The sequence below is a fragment of the Delphinapterus leucas genome, chromosome 19 (genome assembly GCF_059928025.1).
Source record: "Delphinapterus leucas isolate spDelLeu-1000000601 "Yukka" chromosome 19, BTC_Dleu_Yukka2, whole genome shotgun sequence".
Lineage (NCBI taxonomy): Eukaryota > Metazoa > Chordata > Mammalia > Artiodactyla > Monodontidae > Delphinapterus > Delphinapterus leucas.
Genome location: NC_143147.1, coordinates 41782485 through 41810085, shown reverse-complemented (window position 1 = coordinate 41810085; position 27601 = coordinate 41782485). Strand labels below are relative to the sequence as shown.

The 27601-nt window shown below is 34.2% G+C and overlaps 1 protein-coding gene across 4 annotated transcripts in view; it reads right to left on the bottom strand.

The window, feature by feature from the left end:
* The window catches only part of MED13 (mediator complex subunit 13), a 95065-nt gene that overhangs the window by 30212 nt on the left and 37252 nt on the right, over positions 1-27601 (bottom strand). For all 4 annotated transcript variants that reach the window (XM_089900958.1, XM_089900959.1, XM_022552737.3 and 1 more), the window contains 8 exons: positions 25136-25819; positions 14946-15159; positions 13861-13942; positions 11733-11854; positions 9501-9591; positions 9154-9368; positions 8676-8872; positions 7036-7952 (listed from right to left, as the gene is read on the bottom strand). In XM_089900958.1, the coding sequence (XP_089757084.1) occupies positions 7036-7952; positions 8676-8872; positions 9154-9368; positions 9501-9591; positions 11733-11854; positions 13861-13942; positions 14946-15159; positions 25136-25819 (2522 nt within the window). The remainder of the gene's footprint in view (positions 1-7035; positions 7953-8675; positions 8873-9153; positions 9369-9500; positions 9592-11732; positions 11855-13860; positions 13943-14945; positions 15160-25135; positions 25820-27601) is intronic.

The following is a 27601-nucleotide window of genomic DNA, read 5'->3' as shown; positions in this document are numbered from 1 at the left end:
CTTCCTTTTTGCATTTATTTTGGTTGTTTTATCTATTTATTTATTTAGACTGTGCAGCTCGGCACGCAGGATCTTAGTTTCCCTACCAGGCATCAAACCCGTGCCCCCTGCAGTGGAAGCGCAGAGTCTTAACCACTGGACCGCCAGGGAAGTCCCTATTTTGGTTGTTTTTGGTGCTTATAGGTATCTTACTAGAAAGAACTTTGCCTCACACAGAAATGGGTTATAAATTATGCACCTTCATTACCACCACTTTGGTAAAATGACCAGATGGACAAGACTGGTTACAATGATTAAAGCTTAACTTGTGAAAAATAGTAGACTGTATGTAACAACTCTGAAGTATACAACTTGTACAGTAACAGATAAACTTGTTCATACTGCTAAAAAGTGTTGTAATATCCGAAGATATTTTATTAACCTAGACGTAATAGATTTACAGATTATCAAATTATTATGACCTACATTTCTGACCAACTATCAGGATGGATATGGAGGGTGTCGCTCTTAAATGTCAAATGGCTTTTTAAAAAACCATGAAATATTACTGATATAAGTAATCTGTCCCTCCATTATGGTTCAGCTGTATCATTAAACCTGTTTGAGCACTGTTATGTTAAATCATTCAACTTTAATTCATTATTATTATTGCCTAATTTATTTCTTGTTTTAATTCCCTATATCTAAATAGTGTACAGAATCAGAAGTAATTTAATTTCAGATATACTGCTTAATAATTATTATGTTTAAATAAACTATTATATACATAATAGAATACTAGTCATTAAAAGTGATAACAGAGCTATTTGAAATGGACTAATGACTAATACACTAATAAATTAAAAAACAGGTTTTAAAAGTATGGAAGATAATTTTACACAAACAGAACTATGTGTATTCATATGTGACTATTTACATAAAATCTAGAAAAAGTTGTCATTGGCTAAGGTTGTTTATCATAATCAAATGGGGAACTTTTAAAAAACATATACACAGAGCTTACCCTGAGAAATTCTGATCTGAGTGAAGCTCAGGAAACTACAGTTTGATTTTAATTCAGAGAGATTCCCATAGATGCTCTTTCATTCTTAAAAAAATATATATTTAATGAAGACCTACTATGGGTCAGGAATTATGCTAGCTGCTGGGAATACTGTGTAAATAAATTCTTATTCATGTCTTCAGGGATCTTACAATCTTGTGCAGGAGAATGCATGAAAAATAATATAATTGTATATTATGACAAGTGCCAGGTCTCTATACTGAGATCTGGTGGAAAGCAATGGTTTTTAGAATATATAATGGTTTTTAAGAGTGATCGTGAAGGACAGATAGATAGATCAATAGAAGTAAACATCCAGAAATAAAACTTCACATTTATTGTCAACTGATTTTTTTTGCGGTACGCGGGCCTCTCACTGCTGTGGCCTCTCCCATTGCGGAGCACAGGCTCCGGACGCACAGGCTCAGTGGCCATGGCTCACAGGCCCAGCTGCTCCGCAACACGTGGGATCTTCCCCGACCGGGGCAGAAACCCCTGTCCCCTACATCGGCAGGCGGACTCTCAACCACTGCGCCACCAGGGAAGCCCTACAGTCAACTGATTTTTGACAAAGGTGCCAAGACAATTTAATGGGGAAAGATAATCTTTTCAACAAATGGTTCTAGGACAATTGGATATCCACATGCAAAGGAATGAATATGGAACCCCTTCCTTATGTTATATACAAAAGTTAATTCAGAATGGATTATAGAGCTAAATATAAGTGCTAAATATAGAGCTAAATATAAGTTCCTTCTGTAGCTCAGGAGAGCACTCCTTCATCCCCATCTGCTCAAAATATACTATAATCTTTGTGCTCTCATTGCACTTCTTTGGGTTCCATATTTTCCTTATTCCCCTCCAAGTTTAGCTGAATTGCAAAGTTAAGTTTATGGTTATGAAACAAAGACTAAACAACCAAAAAAAAAAAAAAAGAATGGATTATAGAGCTAAATATAAGTGCTAAAACTATAAAACTCTTAGAAAAAAACATATAAGTAAATCTTCATGACTTATTAGGTAAAGCCTTTTTAGATATGAAACCAAAAGTACAAACAACAAAATAGAATAATACACTGAACATCAAAATTAAAAACTTTTCTGCTTCAAATGATACCATCAAGAAAGTGAAAAGACAACCCAGAGAACAGGAGAAAGTATGTGCAAATCATAATCTGATAAGGAACTTGTAAATCCAGAAGATATAAAGAACACTTATAACTCAATAATGAAAAGACAAAAAACCTAATTTAAAAATGGGCAAAGTATCTGAAAAGACATTTCTCCAAAGAGGAAAGAGAAATGGGCAGTAAGCACATGAAATGATGCTCAACTTCATTAGTTATTAGGGAAATGCAAATCAAAACCACAATGAGATAATACTTCACAACCCAATAAGATGATTATAATAATAAAACACACAAGGACAAGTGTTAATTAGGATATGGAAAAAGTGGAACCCTCACACATTGCTGATGGGAATGTAAAATGGTGCACTGCTTTAGAAAGTAGTCTTGCAGTTCCTCAAAACGTAAAACAGAGTTATCAAGTCCACCTAAGAGTAATAAAAACGTATGTTTACACAAAAACTGGTACACATATGTTCATAGTACCATTATCCATATCAGCCAAAGAGTGGAAACAGTCCAAATTTCCATGAACAGACGAATGGGTAAATAAAATGTGGGAAGCTCATAAATGGAATATTATTTGGCAATAAAAACAAGTGAAGTACTAACACATGCTACAACATGGATAAATCTTGAAAACATTATTCTAAGAAAAAGAAGTCAGTCACAAAAGACCATATAGGATATGACTTTATTTATATGAAATGTATAAAAGAGGCAAATCTATAGAGACAGAAAGTACACTGGTGGTTGCCTGGTGCTGGGAGGGAGTGGTTGGAGGAAAATGGGGAGTGATTGCTAATAAACATGGGATTCCTTTTGCGGATGATGAAAATGTTCTAAAATTGATTGTGGTGATGGCTACACAGCTCTGTGAATACTAAAAACCATTCAATTGTACACTTTAAATGAATTGTATGGTATGTCAATAAAGTTGCTTAAAAATGAGTGATCATGGAGTGGTGTAATGATGGGGATGGGCAAAAATTGGGGGCAATTTTTACTTGTACTTTTCTGTATTGTTTAGATACTTAACTTTCTTTTCAGCAAGTATGTATTTTTTATAATTGGAACAAAGCTTTTTCTATCTTGAGAAAAATAAACATTACCACTAAATTATACAAACTACAGTTTGTAGACTTTTAATTCCTTCAAACAAATATTTCAACACCTTGGGCATCTATATGCCAGGCACTGTTCTAGGTACTTGGACATAACAAACAAACAAAATAGACAAAAACCCTTTCTCTTAAACAGAACTTGCATAGGCTGAACTTAATGGAGAGATAATTAATCAATAAATTATACAGTATATTAGAAGGTAATAAGCAAACACTACGGGGAAAAAAAAAAAGGAGCAGGATGGAGAAGATGACTTCTGACAAAATTTAAAAAGACAAGAGAGTTATCCATGTAAATACTTGGAAGAACAGTGTCCCAGGCAGAGGAAACAATCAGGGCAAAGGTCCTAATACAGGAGTTTGATACTATTTTATGAAGCTGTTATAATTGAATGAGAAATATTGCCCATTTAGGTTTTGCAGCATTATTTATTTTAATGTTGAAATTTTAAATTGAAATATAAAGGTATTTCTTTTTTGTTTTGAATTATTTTCTCAATATAAATTCTTAGGATGAAATTCATCTTTATGGCAGCAGAGTAATCTGTTTACATCAGTCTTTATTGTTATAGAAAAAATGCACACAAGGTTAACAACTCAATATTTTCTATTACTTGGCAAATAAGTTGGATTTTTTTTTGAGGTATAATTGACATAACATTATATTAGTTTTAGGTGTAAGAAGTGATGATTTGTTATTTGTATATACTGTAAAATGATCACCACAGTAAGTCCAGTTAACATCCATCATCATACACAGTTACAAAATTTTTTTTTTCTTGTGACAACTTTCAAGATGAGCTGGACCTTAAAAACAAATAATAATAATAAAAATAAACAGAATACCACTAATGCTACTGCTGCTGCTATTACTACTACTGTTACTACTGGTAATATCTGAGTACTTTGTGCCAGGCACTGGTCTGTTTTATATGTATTAGTTCATTCGATCCTCTAACACTGAGGTAAATACTATTATTGACACTATCTCAAGAAACTGAGACAGAGGTTAAATAACTTGCCCAAGGTCATAGTATATAGTGATGGAGCCATGTTTCAAACCCAAGTAGTCGGTTCCACAGCCTATGTTCTTAACTACTATCTATGGCTGAAAATAATCCTGCCCTTTTTTTTGAAAATCTATATGACATTTATTTATACCTTTTTCTTTAAAAATTTGATCCTTGAGTATAGTGAGTTTGATGAATCATCAAACTATTATCATGAACAAAATGTAACCACTGGTCCATGCATAGCCTTGCCTTATTCACAAATTTTCTTAATAATATTATGAACAACTACGATCTCACTGCCCAAAAAGTAGATTACTCAATCTTATTAAGTGCATCTCCCTATCCTATCCCTCAGCTTTTAAGAATTAACCACCATCCTGAATTTTATGTGCATCTAGAAAATACATTTAGTTTTGCCTGTTTTAGAACTTTATGAAAAAATATCTCACTATATACAATCTTCTGGGACTTGTTCCCTCTCCCTCCCCTCAAAACTTTTACCAAGATTCATCTGTTACAAGAGTTTTACTCATTTTCAGAGCTTATGTAACATTCTATCTGTACTATCATAATTATTATCCATTCTCCTGTCAATGGGCATTCAGAGTATTTTTACTTCAACCCTGTATTACAGTTTTAGTTCTCCAAGTAGTCTACAAGCAACTTAAATATAGGATATCTTCATATCTCCCAGAATACCAAGCACATTGTTTTGCACATGTGTCCAAAAATGGCTGGATTAGCAAATGACATAAGGAACCAAATAAAAGTTATTAAATGGCATATATCACCTAAGAACAAAAATTCTTAACAAAAACCACATTCTGAAGAAGGCTAACTTTCTGCATAATTACCAAAACTTAGGAAAAAGTTAATGAGTGGTATACTGAGACATCTTTTTAGAAATATGTTTCCCAGTGGCTATGCCTGAAAAAAACCCTAAATGATGACTTTAATAATGGCAGCTTATATAAATTCAGTACTTACTATGTGCCAAGGATTGTGTTAAGCAGCTCATATGTATTAACTCATTAGATCTTTATAACTACACACAAGTATTTGACATGGATGACATTTCTCTCCTTCTTTAAACATTTCCTATACTTAGCTACCAGCACAACACACTCTCTTGGTTTTCTTCCTACCTCCTTCGTTGCCTATCCTGGATCCTCCTCTTCTCCCCCATCTCTAAATGTCAGTTCCATCCTTGGACTTCTCTATCTAGAGTCACTCTCTAAGTTTTTTCATCCATCTCCATAGCTTAAAATACTGATAACTCACACACAACATTTTTTAATCTCTAGCCCCAACTACTCCTCCGAATTTAAAATTCGTTTCTCCAAATAAGTACTTGACCTTCTCCCCCAGTTGTTCCCCTCCTCTATAATTAGCACCATCATTCATCCATTCGCTCAAGCTATCTTGATGCCTCATCTTTCCTTATATCAGCAAATCCTGTAGGTTCTATTTCCCAAATATGCCTAGAACCTACTACTCATATCTCTATTGCTTCCAATCTTGTCTAAGGTACTGTCATCTTTCACCTGAACTACTGTAACCGCCTCCTAACTGATCTATCTGCTTCTACTCTCACCTTCACCACCCACAGCACAACAGCTAGAGTGATCTTTTAAAAAAATAAACAGTAAAAGGATCATGTTACTTCTCTTCTCAAAACTGTCCTACAGCTTTCCGTAACTCTTAGAATAAACTATAAAGGCCTTACTTACATGGTACGTAAGACCCTACATGATTTTGGTGCTCGGCCATCTCTTAGCCTTCCAACTCCTAACAGTCTCCCCATCACTCAATTCATTCCAGCAACAGTGCCTCCTTACTGTTTCTCAAACATATTAGGCACACTACTCCCTCACAGTCTTTGCACTACCTGAAAACACTCTTCTCTCAGCCACACAGCTCACATTCCCCCACTCTATGTAGGTCTTTGCTCAAATGCTGTCCCTCAGTAATATCTTCTCTAAACATACATCTAAAGTAGCATATTCTTGTCTTTTTCCACTCCTTTACCCTGCTTTTCCTTCAAAGCACTTGTCGCTATCTGATATCATATAATTACTTATTTTTTTGTTTATTTTGTTATTTTGAGAATTACAAGCTCAAAAAGGGCAGGAAATATGTTTGTTTTAATACTGTACTTTGTAAAAGAACAGTGCCTGGCACATACTAGTTGCTCAATAAATAATGAGTGATAGAATGTTGAATAAATCAGACAACTAGTAATTTTCTACTAATTGACATGTGCAAAGTACCTTTTATAGTCCTACTCAAGTACATAATTACAGACCTCTAACAACCATACTTCTGTTGGTGAAATTATACGGCTAGGAAATTCTCCCTTTAAAAATATCATTCTTTTTTTTTTTTTGCGGTATGCGGGCCTCTCACTGCTGTGGCCTCTCCCGTTGCGGAACACAGGCTCTGGATGTGCAGGCTCAGCGGCCATGGCTCACAGGCCCAGCCGCTGCGCGGCGTGTGGGATATTCCCGGACCGGGTCACGAACCCATGTCCCCTACATCGGCAGGCGGACTCTCAACCACTGCGCCACCAGGGAAGCCCTAAAAATATCATTCTTAAAGGAGTTTTAAGTCCAAATTTAAGTGTCTCTATCAGGTACATGGGAAACTGCCTTTAATACCTTTTCCTAAGAAAGAAAAGTCATACAACTAAAGGAAAATAAAGAGAAAAATTATTCCATTAGCATACTTACCATTTCTTTTGGACCAGGGGTGTAAGCATGAACTTTTCACAAGTGCTTCATCAACTTTTCCTCCTGACATGTTATCCATGAACTGACGCCCATGTTCTAATGCAAGGTAGCAGTCATTGCAACAGTCCCGCTCTTCAACACGTACCCAGTTGTTAGTTACACCAATTTTGGGAAAAGGATCTTGGTCTGCAGCTCCAAAAGGTGAAAATAAATTAGTGCACTGATCTTGTAGCAATAATATCAACTCATCAGGCAATTTTTCAGATTCCTTTAGTCCTCCATTAACATGTTCAGCAGAAGTAGCCCTGGGAGCTTCAAAACGTTTTTCTGCTTCTTTGCCACATTCTGTGTTGCGTCCTATGATATCTAGTTCATCTTCAAGAAATAATCCTGAATTGTTTCCAAATTTTCTGTTCATGACAGCACTGAAGCCACAGGTACACCTATACTGTGCTTCCTGCGTTGGATCTGGAATGTAAACTCCAACATCGGCACCCTTGATATTCATGTTGCAGACACAGATACAGCAACTATCAAAGTTACAGTCTTTAAACAAATTCATAACTGATTCTGAAAGAATGAGGTTTACATAAAGACTGTGTGCTTCAGGGATGGATGGAACAGTTGCAGGTTCAACAGAATTAAGGGGTCTGCACGTGGATGGGGTGGAAGCTGGTGAATATAAGTCTGAATTTTCATATTTGACTGAACCTTGAGCACTAGCTGGTCCACCAGCTCCACGAGGAGTCCTTGGAGTCCTTGGAGTCCTTGGAGTTGGAAACCTAGGGGTAGATGGAGAAGGAAGAATTCCTGCTCCACTGTTACTAGGAGGTGCACTGCTAGGAGGCATCCCAAAAGAAGCATGAGTTTGAGGTGTATAAGCAGGGCCATATTCTTGATCCAGAGTACTTCCATCACTAGTGTCACCAGGGCAAAAGAGAATCAAAAACATGCATAAAGCAACATATTAGTAATGTGAAATACAACTAAAAATGTCCCAAATGTTTTTCAATAACACCAAAAATTACGAAAATACGATTAGTGCAAAAATTACAAGTACAATTAAAATGTATTTTTGGTTAGTACATCCACTCTAGGTGATTGTTGTGGGGTGAGACCCAACTAACTAGTTCCATTATAAATAAAATTTGTATACACTCTTCCACACCTAGACATCCACAATTACTATCTATATATTTCTTGTACTACAAATACCCATATTTCATTGATTCTAAGATGCCACTGTTTAAAAAAAACAAACCCAATTTTAGAGATATTTATGTGTAAAAAAAGGACAATGGCAATTCTAAGATGTTACAAATTATAAAGCACCCCAATTTCAGAGATACTTAAATATAAAAAGTGTGTGAAATACGGCAAATGTACAAATGAGAGTGATTAGGATTTCAGACCAAAATAAAAGGTGCTTCCAAAGACAAAGTTTATTGGTCTTAAGTGTTCCAATACTTTACCATACCGAGCAAACACCATTATAAGCTATTAATCAGAAAATGATTTTTAGAACTTTCAAAAACCAGTATCTTTTTTCCAGGTACCAACATACTAGGTGCTTCTATGAAAAAAATTAAAGCTATATAAGCATTCATATACTATACCAATACTATACATTTAAATCATACCCCTCTTTGATGAATGGCATTGTAGGCCCTGAAGGAAGCAATTCCAATTTTCCAACAGTCCAACTCTGACGGTAAATACACTCTTCTGGCAATTTGATAGTAGGCAGACACTGGCTTGGTAGAGTTTTTAGAGGTGCAAACATGGAACATCCCACTAGAACTTGACAATTTTCAGGCTTATAGACATAAGAAAAATCCTACAATATAAAGACCATGACTTTTAGCATCTTATTTTCCAAGGGGAAAAAAAAACAACAAACTGACTCTAGCCCTTTTTTCCTGTCTTTAAACAAAATAATACAATGTAAATGTAATCCTACTCTTTTCTTAAATGCATTCTTAATAGTGTCATCATAATTCAAATTTGTTAATAACAAAGTTAGAATCACTAAGAAAGGATTTTTGAATCTAGCAATAAACTAATTCTATATAGAAATATAGGAAGTGAATTATTTTTCTAGAAAAATAAAATACTTACTTTAATTTCAGAAGGTTTTGGGCTACAGAATCCTTCATCAACCTCAATTTTGAACTGTGCTCCTATACTAGAACTATTTCCTTCTAGAACAGTTCCTCCAGGTGTTGTATCCATACTACCATATTCTTTATTATTCATATTCATTGGGGAAAATCCCATAATATGTTGTTCCAATGATGGTGGTGTAGGATACATTTTATGAAGATCTGCAGTGCCTATATTTAATAAAACACACATTTTAACATAAGACTAAAAAGAAGTTACTCTGTGCTTAAAACAAAGCGGTGGAGAACTTTGTTGACATTAAGTTTGCAGATTTATCTGGAACACAGATTTGGGAAGCTTACTTATGCAAGATAATGGGTCCAGATTTCCTGTCTTTGATTCCTTGCAGCTGGATTTATCATCTGATCCATTCGCCGATTTTTTAGATCCAGGCTATTAAAAAACACACACACACACATATTGCTCTGAAATTTAAATCCAATGTGATCAAGACAGTAATCATTCAGAGTAACTTGAAAGTAGAGCCCATTTGTGCTAGAGCCAAATATATACGAGATACAATTTAAAGATACCAAATAATTTAAAGACATAAAACACATTTTAGGTAATCAATAACCCAGATTAGTTTTTCTACTGATTTGATAATGCTCCAAATAACAGAGGAAAAAGTTCCTTCAAGAAAATGACCAATACTTTCAAAATACATAGAACAACCTATTACTTAAAACCTATTAAAAAAAAAAAAGGGTAAGAAAACCTACTATAAGGGTTTGTAATTAACATCAGAATTGCCTCTTAGTAAAAGATACTCATAAAGCATTTGTCCCTTTAAATAAAAGACATTAAAGATTCCTATATAATCAATCACCCCTCCAAATTCTTATTTACACTTTTACCTTGTTTAATAATCTTCTTGCCCTGCAAAAACACTACAACAGGTAAAACTAAGCAAAACTTCAGAAAGATCTCATACGACAAAGCAATAGGATCCCTAACGAAAGGTAGTTTTAATACATTGAACAAAACAAGTTTTAGAATCTCTAATCTGTCACCAGTGTTGTTAGAGCTGACAACTTGGTTCCTTGTCTCCTATTAGCCACCTTGTCTTAGATATGTAGACTGAGCTCTGATTACAACCTGTGACCTCAGAAGAGCCACTGCTGATACGTGAATGGTAGAGAGAGAAAGTACAAAAGTATCAAAGTATTCAGGGATATATTCACCTAAAATATACTATATTACGGGATGTGGAGTAAAAGTTTATGTATAGTGATATCTGCTTTATGTCACTTAATTGAAGAGACCAAATGTACTATAGAAGTTTCCAAGCTATCTTTATGCAGATGAAAAAGGAATTCCCTTTTATAATGCAGCACCCAATTCATTAATTTGCCAGAGACTTGACATTCTAGGGAATCTCATTTTAAGCTTTAATTTCTTTTATCTTCACCTTTCCCTGCAAATGGGTATTAAAGATTAAGTATTACTTTTTCTTCCTCTTTATTATAGTATGTAGGTGTCTTATAATAAGGGCTGTGAAGCCAAACAAATTCAGAAGAAGTAGTATTCCTTAACAAATTGACAAGGCATATAACTTTAATGTTAATTACTTATTATTCTCTAATTGAGTCAATTTTTCAGTCATTTCTAAAACTAGAGGATCAAAGATTAGGTTAATAATTCTGCTTCCTCGAAATTGAGTCATTTGTTGAGACGTGGATGCATCTAGAGACTGTCATACAGAGTGAAGTAAGTCAGAAAGAGAAAAACAAATATCGTATATTAACGCTTGTATGTGGAACCTAGAAAAATGGTACAGATGAACCGGTTTGCAGGGCAGAAGCTGAGACACAGATGTAGAGAAGAAACATGGACACCAAGGGGGGAAAACCGCAGTGGGGTGGGGATGGTGGTGTGCTGAATTGGGCGATTGGGATTGACATGTATACACTGATGTGTATAAAATTAATGACTAATAATAACCTGCAGTACAAACAAACAAACAAAAAACAATACTAAACTTTCTTTGGGTTATTTGTTTGGAAGTATGTTAATATAAATGTTTCAGACATTACATGAAATTTCTAAAAATCTTATATGTTCTGATATAATGTTATAAGTCATAATTCTAGTTATTAAAGTAATAGTAATAATTCTGCTTCCTAGGGACTGGAGAAAAAGAACATATGGCAGAGCTCAAATTAAGCTTAATTATACATGTCCTTCAAAGACAAAAAAAAGAAAAAAACCCCTCAAAGTTTATAGGTGACATTATATCAAGAATGCTCAGGGAATTCCCTGGTGGTCCAGTGGTTAGGACTCTGTGCTTTCACTGCCGAGGGCCCGGGTTCAATCCCTGGTCGGGATACTGCAAGCCAGGCGGTGCAGCCAGAAAAAAAAACAAAGGCTCAAACATGAGGTCAAAAAAGGACACCAATTAATTTTCTTCCAAAATATATCCTATTGTTCAGGGCTAAAACATAGTATTCAAGTCACATATCACTTCTGAAAAATAAACTTATATAAAATCAAGGAAAACAAATTATAATTGTAATCATTAATAAGATACTCACTGTCAGTTCATCTTCATCAGAATTAAAAAGATTATCAAGGTCAGTATAAGAGACAGCCAGGTCTGAGTCATAAATCAAACTGGTTGATGGAGGACGGGCATGACTAGTAGGGCGTGGAGCATCTACATATGTCAACCAGAAAAAAAAAATCAAAAATTCTACTACTGACCAAATGAGTATTATTCTATTTATTTAAGCTAGACATATAACTTTATAAGGGTGTTATGCAGTAAGAAATGGTGACTTGTTTAAAATTTAGCCATTTTTTTTCACAGAAATAAACTTTTAAATATATGGTCATACCTTCCCCAGGAAGCTCACCAAAGGCTATGTAATCCATAACATAGCTAAGTAATCTACATTAATAATATGTCAAATAAAAATATAAACACTATCAGGACAACAGAATTAAACAGAATTAAACACACACATTTAATTTTTCTATCTTCCTGAAATATAAAGGAAGCACAGATTCTCTGGCTCTTGAGTCAGACAGACAATTAATTTGAATCCCAACTCCAACACTAACAGTATGACAAGAATTAAATGTGATAGAATGTAGATAAAGCACTTTTGCCCAGTGCCAGGCACTTAAGTACTTACTTAAGTACCTCTTAGTTAAGTTTCATTTCAGTTCTAAAATTTTATTTTCCCCCCAGTTTTAGTGAAAAAAATGACTTTAGAAAAAATAAAAATACAAATGAAAGTTAAATTCCTCTTACATTCCCACACAAGAAAGAAAAAAAAAAAGCAATTTGGTGTATAAACCTTCCAAAGCATCCTCAGAATGGTTAAACAACTTGAAATAGCCCTCCCTTTCAGAAAGGTGAAAGTCACTTTCCAAGTGCCTCTGCACATTGTCCTAAAGATTCACTAAAGCAGTAGTTCTGAAATTTTTAGAGTGTACAAAAATCATCTAGGATATTTATTAAAAACCAAGATTTCCCAGTTTCACCTCAAAACATGCTCCAGAATGTGGCAGATGGTCCACATTTTGAGAAAGCCACACCACAGGGACAATTACACATTTCCTATATCCTAGGGTAGGTAAACAGGCTAAAAAACCCAAATTGTTAACTCACTTTAAGCTACTTAGAACCACTGACCACTAAATTTATTTCATGAAAGACCATCTCTTCCTTATTCAGATGGACTTTTTTTCTTATTCCTGTTTTTGGTTGCACAGAGCCTGACTGATCTCTATTTATTCCAAATACTAAAACAAAACTTTACCCCTAAAAGACACATACCAAAGGACAGCTTCTTCTGCCTCCATCAAAAATTAAATAGATCTTGTAAAAGAACTAATATATCATGTCTCTCTATTCTATTCACAAGTAGCACAAGTCAGACACTTTCAAAGTGGAGTCTTCACCACTGTATCTCCAGTGCCGAGAACACTGCCTACACATAACACGTGCTCAATAAATATTTGTTAAATTAATGAACTCAGCAACAGTTCTTCTAACTTGGGGAGAGGGGGAGAAAAGGACAACCAAATTACAGTAAAGTCTAATTCATAAATTGAGTTTTTAGATCTGAGAGAGATCTCAGGTGATGATCTTATCCTATCCCTTCATTTTACAGCTGAAAATTATTTTTATTTGTTAAAAAAGGAGGGACTTCCCTAGTGGCACAGGGGTTAAGAATCCGCCTGCCAATGTAAGGGACACAGGTTCAATCCCTGGTCCGGGAAGATCCCACATGCTGCAGAGCAACTAAGCCCGCGTGCCACAACTACTGAAGCCCAAGCACCTAGAGCCTGTACTTGACAACAGAGAAGCCACTACAGTGAGAGACCTATGCGCCGCAACAAGGAGTAGCCCCCACTCACCGCAACTAGAAAAAACCCACGCACAGCAATGAAGACCCAAGGAAGCCAAAAATAAAAATTTAAAAAAAAAAAAAAAAAAAAGGAAAGAAGTTCCAACAATTCAAAACAGAATTTCTATCACCTAAACTTGCTTCTCCCAGTACAAGATAAACAATAAATCCATCATTTTATGATAGGTCCCTTTCTATGAAACATATGAATTATGCAAAAAGGAACACTGAAAGTGCAACAATGTCAGATTACTTTGGAGTAACAATCCTGGAATGCAGTATTTTAAAAAAGAAAAAGTTTTACCTTGCTTGATAGAGGGACTAAATAATGACATAGCATCTTCTTCATGTGATAACACTGTTACACTAGATGGCACATCTTCTACCTGCATACAATATTACATATTAGACTGAAATACATATTTTACCAATAATAAAATATACCAACTATTGAGTAGCTATGTATCAAGCATTCTGCTGGGTGTAGTACAGACATCAATAACTCTCACAACTAACCTACATGATAAGGAAGTAGTACACTCATTTTACAGACAAAAAATAGTTCTAAAGATAACCCAGGAAATACAGCTGATAAGTAGTGGAGCTGGGATTTCAACCTAAATCTGCCAAATCCCAAAGTCCATGTTCTTTCTACAATACCTACTGCCTTCCCAGATACTACTGTTTCCACATTTACAGAAGAACAAAATGTCAAGTACCTGGCACACAGTAAGGCTAAATAAAACTTTGTGAAATGAATTCTTTGTATTAAACATATTATTGGGTCCTTTTTGCAATTTTACAGCTTTCAATTTCCAATTTTGTATTTACAGCAAAATTCTTATCTAGCAGAGTTATCTTAATAGATTTCTCTGTCCTTAATAGATCCTCAAATATTTGATTTTTAAAATTTTAATCAAGTAAGTATTTGTACATCTCACACTTTATTCTCATAACATTTTACTTTCAGGGGCACTACAGGTTCTTGATTCACATATTCAAAATATCATGTATTTTATAAACTCAGTGATGTATATTTTACTGCAATTTTTAAAACTGGTAATTCACTTACAGCATAGTTTAACTCAGAATCAAAACAGTTCGTCTACCTAAATGTCCTGATTTCAATATAACAGAAATTAATGCACTCTTTCTCCAACCTCAAAACTTTTACAACAAAAAATAAAGATCTTTTCATTATCAGAGACCAGCTACAATTTCAAGCCTATACAAGCTCTTAAATTGTGTACAATGTGCCTGATTTACCTATTTTTTAAAAATGTTTTTCTAAGTTAAAATGATGAATTTTTTTTTCCAAATACAAGTGTGGTACTATATGCAGAGCTACAGATCATCAGTGACACTCTGGTGTACTTTGATTTCTCTTACCTTGTGTTTTTTTCCAGCTTCTCTCTCATTATTTTGTCTTTCTTTCTTATCAGGAAAAAGGAATTCCTCATCTCCTTCAACAAATGCATATGGATCAATTTTAGGTTCTTGTTCTGAGTCAGATGCTATTGCTGAAAGATACTGATTTTTAATTTGATATTGCTGCACTAATTCATCAGAAACTTTTAAAGGTTTCTTACATTGCACCATTAACCTGCATAAAAAAATAAAAATAGAAAATTAATCATATTCTCCATAAAAGTATAACAAATTTCCAAAATGACTTAAGTAGCATAAACTTTTTAGAATTATTAAAAAAAAGAATTATTTAAAGATGACCTAATTTTCAATCCTTCATTTTACAAATGAAAAAACTGAGGCATAGAAAGGTTATGTGATTTACTGAAGTATCAAATTTAGCAATAGAGAAATGGAGCTAAAATCCTGGTCTCATAGTCTTTCCACCAAAATGTGCTGTCTTTTGGTTATCCGCTCTGTTCCCAAGTCCTCAATTGCATTAACTTGTCCAAATCCATTCACTTGAAAGGGATTCAAATCTAAACTGTTCCAGCACAGAAACTCAAAATGTGGCTATACAGCGAGACACTACTTTTATACAATTTATACCTTTATACAATGAAAGTGATTGTCCTTCTGCCATGAGTGGATATACTTTTAAGTTTAAAAAGCTTAAGAGCATGACTTGTGTTTCATAAAAATAACATTATTACCATAAATCCAGCAAAACGTGTTACAGCGTCAAACAGAGTTTCGGCGCAAGTATCTCAGACGTTTTTTACTAATCACGTTGGAAAATCAATTATTAGTTTTTTGGTTCCACATGGTGAATGATAAATATATATTTATACTCTCCTAAAATATCCAATAAAATGACAAAGGACAACAGAACAGGCGAGAAGACAACACTGAAGTTAGAAAGATGAACTACTGGAAAGAGACCAAAGAAAGGTGAAATCTACGGCTTAGAGAGGGAAGACAAAAGAAGCTGATCTGCACCACAGAACCCTGGAAATCATCAGGACTTTTACATCTCTGAAGACCAAGGTGCTTGGTGAGTGGGAATAGAGAAATGATTCATTTTTGGTTTGTGTATGACACTTTTAGACTCCCAAATTCATGTTCTCTATGGTTTGCAAAGCTGAGATTCCCATGCTGCCATAATAATGACAGCCAGGCTTCTAGTCAGATAATGCTCAAAATCCTGCAATGACTATTTTACCCTGAGTAAAAAACAAAGTCCTTACATCCTACCAAAGCTTTCCATGATCAGTCTCCTCTTTTCCCCTCCAACTTCATCTTCTATTATTCTACTCCTCCCTCTCTTACTCTTCTTCCAAGGTCTTCCTTGATATTCCTCAAACAGGTCAGACATGCTTCTGGCTGTTCTCTGTCTGGAACATTCTTCCTCCAAATATCTGCATGGCCAACTCCCTCACTTCAAGTCTTTAAATGTCACCTTATCTACGAGATCTTATTTAAAATTGCAATATGCCCACTGCCTCAACACTGATCTCACTTACTGGGCTCTGTTTTTCCCTCCATAGCATTTATCTCTTAATATACTATATAATTTGCTTATGTTCATGGTTGTCTGTCACTCCCACTAGACTATAAGCCTCTAAATGTCAGGGATCTTAACTTTGTTTACTGAACTATCCCAAATGCCTAGAAGAGTGCCTGGCACATAATAGGTGCTCAATAAATACCTGCTAAATTAATACATGAAATCTAAAAGCCACACAGGATTGAGATACTGTGTTTGCATTAATAATTCTAAAATACAGTATGTTGTACTTTGAAATAAATCATCTTTATTCATTAGGAAGTGATACTGCTGCCGCTACTTTTCTGTCCTGAGTATCAGGACAAAACAATCATAAGAGAAGTAAGGTTTGGAATCAATAAAGGTATTTGCTAGTTTATAAATTCTTTGAATGACAGAGATATCGTATCTTGTTAATCTATTCACCAATGTCCAGCACTAGAAGCACTCTATACCCTATAAACTAAGGTTGAAACAGAGGTCATCAAAAGAATAACTGACATTTTCTAAACATGCTATCAAATATGATATATGTCACTGTTATTTCAATGTGCCTCAGATTTATCCCCAAACTAAAATCCCAAGTCTACAAAAACTTTCTTCCATAGGAACATAGTGCTAACATAACTGTCAATGGGCTATATTCTACAATTACCTGTTAGAATAGTTCTGGTCTATAAATGAATAAGCATTTATTTCTTAGAAGAAGCTTTGTACCTCACCATATTAGACCCTAAATGTTTCCTGAATTGTCTATCAGATATCAATGTGAATCTTTTCAAAATAGCATTTCCATATATTTTGACATATATTTTCTTATTTAATACTTAAAATAACATCATGAAAACAGGAACCAGAGGGTGTGCTCTCTTTGATATGAAAATTATGTTGAAAGAAATGGTCACATGGTGGCAGAGTTAGGGCTGGAAAGATTTTAAGTATGCCAATTCACATAACTATTCATAGGCGAAAAGTATAAGAACCTACCCCCCTCACCCCCAGTCACTAAGCTGAAAGACTACTCTGTGTTGAGGTGAATAAAACAACTGTTTTTCATATTAAGTTGTCCTCTAGCAGAAGCATAAAAACTGCCACACTCTTTATGCAAGCAATTGTTAAGCTAGTAGGCAGTAACATTAAAAGGAAAAATCCTACCGCACAGGGCTCTACTAGGAATAAAAATGAGTAAATCAAATGCAATACCTAAAGACAACTTTTTGTTACTTTATTGAACGGTTCTCACAGACAGTGGGATATGCAAAGAATTTAAATGAAGTCAATAATATCAAGAGTATCGTCACAATAAATTAAAAATATAAATTATTTACATTACACATCCTTCTATATTTAAAACTGATAAAAATAGAAATTAAAATTGCTATTTTTTTAAGAGATGCCAGATTAAAAACTCAAGTTAGCATTTCTTCACTCTCCAATTATATAGTATACATACACTTTTTGTGAATAGGAACAACACACCTCTCCTTTTCTAAAAGGAACTTTCACATATAGCCAAATAGTTAACTACAGATATAGTTTCAATCAAATATAAAGCTAAATACAGACAAACTGGAAAAGAATGATTAGGTACAGCCATGAACAGGAAGCTTTGCAATGCCCACAGCAAACTGAAATTACTTTTATATTATTCATTAACTATATCTCCTTCCTCTCACTGTGACAGTTACATATACTACCCTAAAATGTAGAGAATTTAACATGGCCTATGGCATATGCTTTTATGTCTTTATTCAATAAAAATTCTTCTAGACAAGGTGTGACAATATTTTAGAATTGGCAATTACAGGAGATAAGCTACAGTTCAGGAAATGTTAATGAAGAAATGAATTCAATAAATCTCAAAAAAATTTTAGTAGTAACTTTTCCAGTACCATCTCCAATATTCGTAACCAATCCTTAAACTAAGTCAAGCTAGCTGTCAAAAGTATAGCTTTATTGCATTAAAATATCAAATAAGGAAGACTTAAAGAAAAAAAATCTTAAAAAGAAAGAAATCTTAAAAGATTTAGAATACAAAATCAAACCAAGTTTATTTCATCATAGACTTCTTTCTATGAAACAAAAAATTAGAAACTATCTTTTAGAGATCAAATAATGCATTATATAACTAGATACATACAATAAAAATCTGGTATATACATATTATATACAACGTAAGAGCTAATTCTATCGAGGGGTATTACGGTTAAGATATCATGATGTATTTTTTACACTGAACAAGACATAGTAAGAACTATGCTCAAGTACAGTTCTTTGTTCAGGGTTTAGAAAGGTTCCTTCTGAATCAAGAGTTACAGACTGCTTAAGGCTGGCACAAATTCTACTAAAACTAAGTGCTAGACCCTTGAAAAAATATATTTAAAAACAACTGTAATGTTTCTTGGCAGAAATTTTGCTTTCTTTAAAACTTACAAGGTCTTAAGCCACTATTCTAAAGTAGATGTTATCATTAACTAATAAACTAAAAATAATTAGAAGCAAAAAGAAAATAAAGGTATTTGCCACAGATGTGTATATCTTGTGTGAGAGATATGCTATGCTCCAGCCCCAACCTCTCTCTGCCCTCCAAATAAATTCTAACAAATTAGAAAAGGAATTTTGCTTTAAAGTAGTTGCTAAAATATCTGGCATCGACTGCTGCACGTGAAGTCTAAGAATAAAGGAAATGCTTAGAAATGATGAAGTAATTTCTCTGCGCTAGTTAAGCAGCCACCACCATCTAAAACTGAAAAAGAGTACCTCTTTTTATCTACCTATTATGAAAGCCTAGTGCCCACCCCTTAATACCAATCAATGGAAAACTTCATTTATTTATGCCAAATGGAAACTGAGTTGTCACTTAACAAAAATAAAACAAAGGTCTAAATTTCTCTTCCATAATTTTCTAAAAAGGCACACATCTGTAGAAGTCAACTACTATAAAGAAACCATTTTTAAATTTCTACTGATGCATTCTTGTCCCTCTGCATTATATATCTAATTGGTCATAAAGTTCTTTAGTCTGCTCCACATCTATAAAATCCCTCCATCCCTACCATGTCTTTCTAATTTCCTAATGAGGCCCCTGTATCACCTTATAAATAATATTTTGCCACTCCATTATATAACCCTGCCCCACTCTTTAGGTCTCATTTCTCACCATAACACACCAAACCACTAAGCAGCACCCTATAATCTATCCATACAAAACTACATAAAGCTTCTGATCTCCATAAATGGAATTATTCTCCACTCTGGCTCTGCATCCCTACTATATCTTATATATATAGCTGTGTCAGAGAATTTAATGCTATTTTCCATTAGACTACAATTTCATTTAGGGCCAGGACCCAAATTTACTTTATACCCCAACAGTGCCTTACAGTATCTTGTATATTATAGAAATTTCAGTTTTATTCAAACTGAAAAAGTGCATCTTTGAGGAGTATGAATTAAAAAAGAACGATAATCTTCCTAAGAAAGGATAAAGAATATAGAAGTTGCAGCAGCCCTCTAATTAACCTCATTAAAATTAACTGCTATATTATTTTAAAACATTTTCAAAACTCAAAGCATGGAAAAAGATAAGAGAAATTTACAATGACTGGGTAACACAAATTCACAAATTTTTTTATATAAAACAAACCAGGTTTTTGAATGGATTACTCTTATTACCAGAAATATGTTTGATCATATTATATCTTTAAAAATACAGAATGCTTCTACAAAGAATTTAAGATTGTTTAAATGACATTAAGAAAGCGTAATAGTAATTCTTAGAATTTATTTTTAATGACAAGGGACATCATCTGACTTTGTCAACTGGCTTTGCCAACTTGCTACAGGGAGATGACTGACCCTCACATGATATCCCATCTCAAGTAATATTAAGAGCAGGTACTTGAATTACTAAGCTATTCCAACACGATCTTTTTAACTATGAGAAAAAATAACTTTTGTTTTAGCATAACACGAACACTGAAGACCATGCCAGGTATTTTACTGTAGTTTGGGGAGACTAAAGCAGTATGGGAGAGAGCTCCCTAGTGCAACTTAATCATTAAACATGTTTGGCATATCTAATTTAATAACTTTTAACAGAAACTTGAACTCTAGAGTAAGTTATTTGTAACATTAAGGCACCTCAACATTACTAACATTTTGGGCTGGAAAATTCCTTGTTGTGGGGGACAGTCCTATACACTGTAAGATATTTAGCAGCATCCCTGGCCTCTACCTACCAGATGTCAGTAGCACACACCCAGCTGTGACAACCAAAATGTCTCTAGTCATTGCCAAATGTCACCTGAGGGGGGAGGGGTGGGAAGCGGCCAGAAACTGCTCCAATTGAGAACTACTGCCAGTAACTTCAGGAAGATAAAATAAAATCATCTAGATGATTAAAACGTAAGACCAAAACTTCTAACCTACCAAGTATAAAACAGGTGTATTCCACAAATATTTCTCAGTTCATATAGCAGCGAGGACTCTGATGGCTGACCTTCTGTGATATCTACCCTATCCTAATGTAGTATTACAATACGAAAACAAGGATTCTATCTACAAGTAATTTGTGACACAACACACATTTTAGTAACTAGCATAACCAAAACTGTATTCATATTCAACTTTAAAAACAAAAAAACCTCTATTCAATCTTTTATGTCTTCTTTTTATAAGGCAGAAAAAGATGGTGACCAGGAACAGGTAGAGGCATGTATTTTTCCTAATTTACATAATCATGACCCAGAACCATTCTACTCAGCATACACTATGCTTCTTTCTCATTCTTATTCAATGAGAAAAATGCCAAAGTACTTTTAGAACCGACTCTTAAGGTTAAGCTGTATTAACCTCTAAGAGACCTTCATTTCACTTACAGATGCTCATGCACACAAGCAGCCAATACACTAAATGAAGTTATGGCTAGAATTCTTAAACCCAATGAATATAATATGTCCATAAAAACTCACTCTTAAAGTTCTTAAAACTGAAAATATTTACATCACTACATTTTTACATACATTAAATAAGAAAATATAACACCTAGAAAGAAATGTTTTAAAATCGTAAAGTAATCTAGGACCATATTGTCATTTCATTCATCCAACATTTGCTGAATGTCTATGTGCCTAGGATTGTTCTGGGAAGGCGTGCGCGTGTGCGTGCACGTAAGTTGGAAGAACACAGCAGTGCACAAGACCAAGTCCTTGCCCTCATAGAGCTTACATTCTAATAGGGAAGAGACCATTAACAAATATATAATTTCAGATAACTATATATATGGAGAAAATGAAAGCAGTACACAGGATACGTTGTGACTTGGGGATTAAAGAGAGGTCACAGTTTAGGTACTGTGGCCAAGGAAATACCTCCTGAGAAGGTAACTTTTGAGTTCAACTGAACAGTAAGGGGCGAGGTATTCCCCCCACCCCGTAATGCAATTCTAAAGGCCATGAAGAATGACCTTAACTTTTTTGAAGGAATAGCAAGAAAGCTGGTGTGGTTAAATCAGGAAGCAAATAGGAGAGCAGTAAATACAAGTAAAGAACTAGGTATGCAGGAGATTGTGTAGAACCTTACAGATGAGGGCAGAAGTATGGATTTTATTCTAAATATGAAGAGTTTTAAGCAAATGAGTAACATTATATTTAACTTACAATGATCACTCTGACTGCTGTATAGAGACTACATAAAGAGAAGTATAGAATCAAGGAGACCAACAGTTTCAGGCAAGAGTTGAAGTTAGCTTGGATTTTTATATTACATCCAGCACAGATTAAGACCTTTTAAGCCTTGTTTCCAAGACATCATTTGCTTTCAAGAAATCTGCTGACTAATTTATTAACTAAGTTAGTCATCTTCCATGATCATAAGGATATTCTGAAGTCCCTCAATTTCAAGTCCAGATTAATTTTAATTAAAAAAAAAGTCATACTAGAATGCTTTTAAGATTCAAAGTGCCAGATGAAGCACACGGGTTTGTCTACTAAAATAATAACCAAGAAATTTTAAAAGAAAATACATCTCTAACAGTAGGGAAAATGAGAAAGAAGCTATAAATAGATCAGGAATTTTACTTAGTTTCAGGGAAGCTCAAAATCAAGGAAACACAGCAGAGAAAGTTCATGGCTTACAATATGCAAGAAGGGGCTAAGGGCAAACTATATAAACAACAGGAGAGCCAAACTGCCTAAAAACCAGAGAAAATCTGGACTTACATCTCTAGACAGAAATGAAAAAAAGCTGAAAAAGGAGAAACAAAGTGTTCCTAATTTTTTATAACCATTTAAAAAATCGAAGTATAGTTTATTTACAATGTTGTGTGTTTCAGGTGTACAGCAAAGTGATTCTGTTTTGTGTGTGTATATATATATTCTTTTTCAGATTCTTTTCCATTATAGGTTATTACAAGATATTGTAATATAGTTCCCTGTGCTATACAGCAGGTCCTTGTTGTTTATCTATTTTATATATAGTAGCGTGTATACGTTAATCCCAAACTCCTGATTTATTCCCCTGCCCCTGCCCCCCAGTCCTGAAAGGGTTCCTTTTCTAAGAAAAATGAATAAACTACCTGGTGAAGGCACAAGATCCTTTTCATCCTGGAAGTTTAGGTACAAGGTCTCCCCTCCTAAACATCCCCTACCCCATTACCATAAAGCAAAGTTTCTGGAACTGATACACAGTTCATTCTAAAATATTTGTTGAGTGAGTTAAGTCCTGCCAATCAACAAGGCTCTGCCTTTATACACAAAACTTCCAATCAGCTCATCTATTCATTCCCTCATTCTAAAATGTGTAAGCTCAAACAGTAAGAAGAAATATGAGAATCAGTAAAGAAAAAGACTCAAATAAAGTAATTCTAAAGGAAAAAAAGTTACAGGACATTAAACAAGGGGTTGCTATTTTAAAAAAAAAGCTTAGAAATTAAAAAAACATGAGAAACAAATATTAAGACTTTAAGAAAAGGGCTAGAAGTTGAGGAATCCCCTCAGGAAAAAAAGATGGAAAATGAAAGAAAATACCGAAGTTCAACATCTGAATTCATTCTAGAGGTTCTGCAGAGAATGGGGGAAAAAAATGGAGATATTTTCCAAGAAAAGAGAAACTTCCCAGTGACAGGACAAAAAAGACTTCAAATTGAACCAGCCTTCCTCAAAAGTTCAGTACAAGGACTGAATAAAAGACTACTATGTATACACATATTCTTGCGAAATTTCAACATTCTAAGCTAAAGACCCTAAAAGTTTGAGAGACTGATAGAGAAGGAAATGTAATCTTTGCAAACTACTTGGCCTTGCATTAATAAATAGGTAGACAGTTTTAATGAATATAACGGTAAAATGAATATAATGGTTGGTTGACTTTCCCTTTAAAAAAACACTGTAACTGATTCACTTTGCTTTACACCTGAAACTAATACAACATTGTAAACTAATACTCCAATAAAAATTTTTTTAAAAACCCACTATAGATAAAAATGCAAAAAGCTTGTGGGACAGATAATAAATATAATCAGAACAACACAGAAAGTAAAGGGAGACCTGAAAAAAACCCTATTTCTGCCCTAAAGTATGTCATACATATTGTGGACAAAGGCGGCAAACCAGAGAAGAGAGGAAGGTATCTGTAGCACATATAACTAATACAAAATTGATAGCCAGAATATACAAAGAATAATTAGGAGGAAAAGAAAAGAAAAAAAAATGGACTAAAAATGATATCCGAGGCACATATAATTAATATAAGATTAATAACCAGAATATGAAAAGAATAAATCAGGAAAAAAAAGAAACGAAAATAGACTAAAACATATGATATACAGGCCTGTAAACACTTTTAGTGATGCTTAACCTCACTAGGAATCTAAAACATAGTAAGACAATAATAGGCCATTCTGCATGCAGCAGATTAGCCAAATTAAAAGTCTCATAATACCAAGTACTGAGGAAAATGTAGAACAGCTATTCCCATACTCCGCTGGTTGATGAGGGTGTAAACTAGTATAGTTTGGAGAGTAACTTGGCAACAACCCTTCATGTTGAATATCGACATACCCCATGGCCCAGCAATTCCACTTTTTGCTGTATTCCCTAGAGGAATTCTTATATATATAAGTATACAAGGAAATGTGTACAAAAAAGTTCACTGCTACATCCTTTGTGAAAAATTGAAAATAACCAACATGTCCATCTCAAGAGAGTAGATAAATTATGGCATATTCATAACAAAGAAATACTAGAGAGCAAGTAAAATGAATTAACTAGAGCTACATGAATAAAAACATGTATAGAAATGATAAATACCAAATTCAGAACAGTGGAAGGAAGAATGGAGGAAGAAAAATAGTACACAGGGGTTCTAACTGTATGTAAAATTCTTAAGTTTGTTGATGGATAAATGTTATTATTTTCTCCACTTTTCTGTGACTAAAATATTTCATAATAAAGAGGTCCCCTGAGGAAAAAACACAGTAAAGAATTTATGCAAAATTAATACTCAAATACTCAAAGGATTTATTATTGTAAATCCTACCCTGAAACCATTCTGGAGTCCTACTATTAAGAACCTACATCATTTCCACCCTTAAATTATAATAGTGACTATTAAAAAAAATACATACTCTGTAACTGATGTTACACTTTCCTGTCCAAAAGGTCCAACTGGATCATCCTTGAATTTATCACTTGGAAGTTGAGGTGGTAAAAACTCTAAATCTTTTTTCTTTGGGACCTTGTAATACTTCCAGGCTATATTAGCTTCATCTTCTTCCAAGTTTACTGCTGTACCAACATATATTGTAGGTTCTACAGCTTCCTGGAATTGAGCTGGGAAAGACTGGGATAAACTGTCTATCCTATCTTCAATTGGTTTAGAAGGAACCAAGGGATCCGGTGTTGGCATTTGATAAAAATGTTGACTTTGAGGAGTTGAAGGTGTTTTAGTCACTCCTTCATCAACCACATCACATGGGTGAGGACTAAGTGGGGGTGGTTGAGGTGAATTTGCCATTTCAGTGCCATGCATCTGAGGAGTCTTTGCTACATCATTAGTTCGGATGTTTGAAAATCTCACTTGACTGTCTGGAGCAGAGATCACAAGTCTTTGGCTGGCTGAATCTGCGTCCATGCCAACATCATCGCTAACAGATACACGATGGTGAAAAGGAGTCAAGGGGCGTTTTTGTGGTTTTTCACTCTTTTCTTGCTTTTCATTGGTCTTGTGCTTCGGAAGTACTTGTTGTTGCTGACTTAAAGTTGGTGCCTGTCCTTGTTGTCCAGGATTTCTTGCTTTGAGATTTTTGTGCCTGAAAAGTTAAAAGAAAGGTTTATTTATAGTATAACTATTATATCAGAGTATACAAGTTAACGGCATTAGAAATTTTGGATGTCATTTGTTTTTCACACATAATCCTAAAAGTAAAATTATTTGAATTTACATAGAAAAAAAAATACTTTGTTCAGTGACCTAAAACTAAGAGCATGCAGAAAGCTTCATAAAAGCCAATCTCTCATCCTCATTTAACACGTGATCAGATAGCCAAAGATGACCTGCCTTACATAATCTAAATATCTTAGTATCTGAATACAGAGATAAGATTCTAGTTATTTTAATATAAAAAGGTATAAAATGTCCTCAAATTTATTCATTTATGAATGTACCTGATATTTTACCATTAGTAATTGTTATAAATCAATGTCCACAGCTTGGCTGAGCTCAGTCATCATCTACGATCCTACAGCAACCAGCTAGGAAACTTACTCTACTGGACTGAAGTTAGATCAATCAAGATTGTAGTTATATCCATCTGGATAGTTCTGGAATTGACTGGTTGATGCCCCATACCATATCTACCTTCCTTCTCCCAAGGCTTACCAATACAGAAAGAATAAGCTGACTGGAAAGGAAAAAGAAAAGGAAGTACCTAAAAGAATTTATTCCTCATGATGTGAAGCAATTCTAAATTGAAGAATTTAAAACTATATACCTTAAAATCTAATAATTTTATTCAAAGTTTAAGATTTCTTTCAGTGCAGTAAAAATACGGTGCACTTGGAGATTTCCAAACTCAACTGATATTAATGTTTATAAAATATTTTTTAAGTAAAAAACTAGAAAAAAAATTTGCAGGGATTTGGAGTTAAAGCATTAAAAGTATTCATTAGGTTTCTTTGGTTTGTTTTCTTTTTACAATATACTTTATTAATGGTTTTGTTATATCAGAGGTAACTTGAAAGACTATTAAAAAGCAGTGGCAGGCACTTTTTCAAAGAACCCTCCTCTCTACTGAAGGAACATGCTGAGACACCCTTTTGTACAGAGCCTGGGACCTCTTATTGTACAGGAGGGGAAAAAAAGCATGAAAGTTATCAAAGAAAACTGCAGTTATGTCAAAAGGACACAGGAGAAATCCATCATTACTCTGACACCAAAACCAAAGACATCATAAGAAAAGGAAATCAATATTCCTTAAGAAAACAGATGTAAATCATTAACAAAATGAGCAAATGAGTAATATATAAACTGAGAATACATCATAACCAAATGGAATTTGTCCCACGAATGTAAGGTGTAACATTCACAAGAAAAAAACCAATATTATTCATCACATAACAGAATAAAACAGAAAACCATATGATTATCTCAATAAATATAGAAAAACATGACAAAATTCAACACCTATTCATATAAAAAGATGCAGCAAGCAAGTATTAGAACTTAGTCCAATGAAGGACGTCTATGAAAAACTACAACTAACATCATACTTAATGATGGAAGACTAAATATTTTCTCCCTAAGACTGGGAACAAAGCAAGAATATTAACTCTCAACATTTCTTTTCAACAATTTTATTGAAAGTTTTAGCCAATGCAATAAGTCAAGGAAAAAAATAAGAGACCAGAGATTTCAAAAGAAGAAGAAAAACTGTCTTTATTCATAGTAAACATGATTAGAACTTTACAATGACGGCATCAGGCTGATCCCCACCTTCTTAGTTTTAACATTATTAAAAGTGGGATAACCGGGCATATGTCTCTTCTGATGTGACACCATACAAAGCAACACAGCACTGCCTATGTAGTATTCT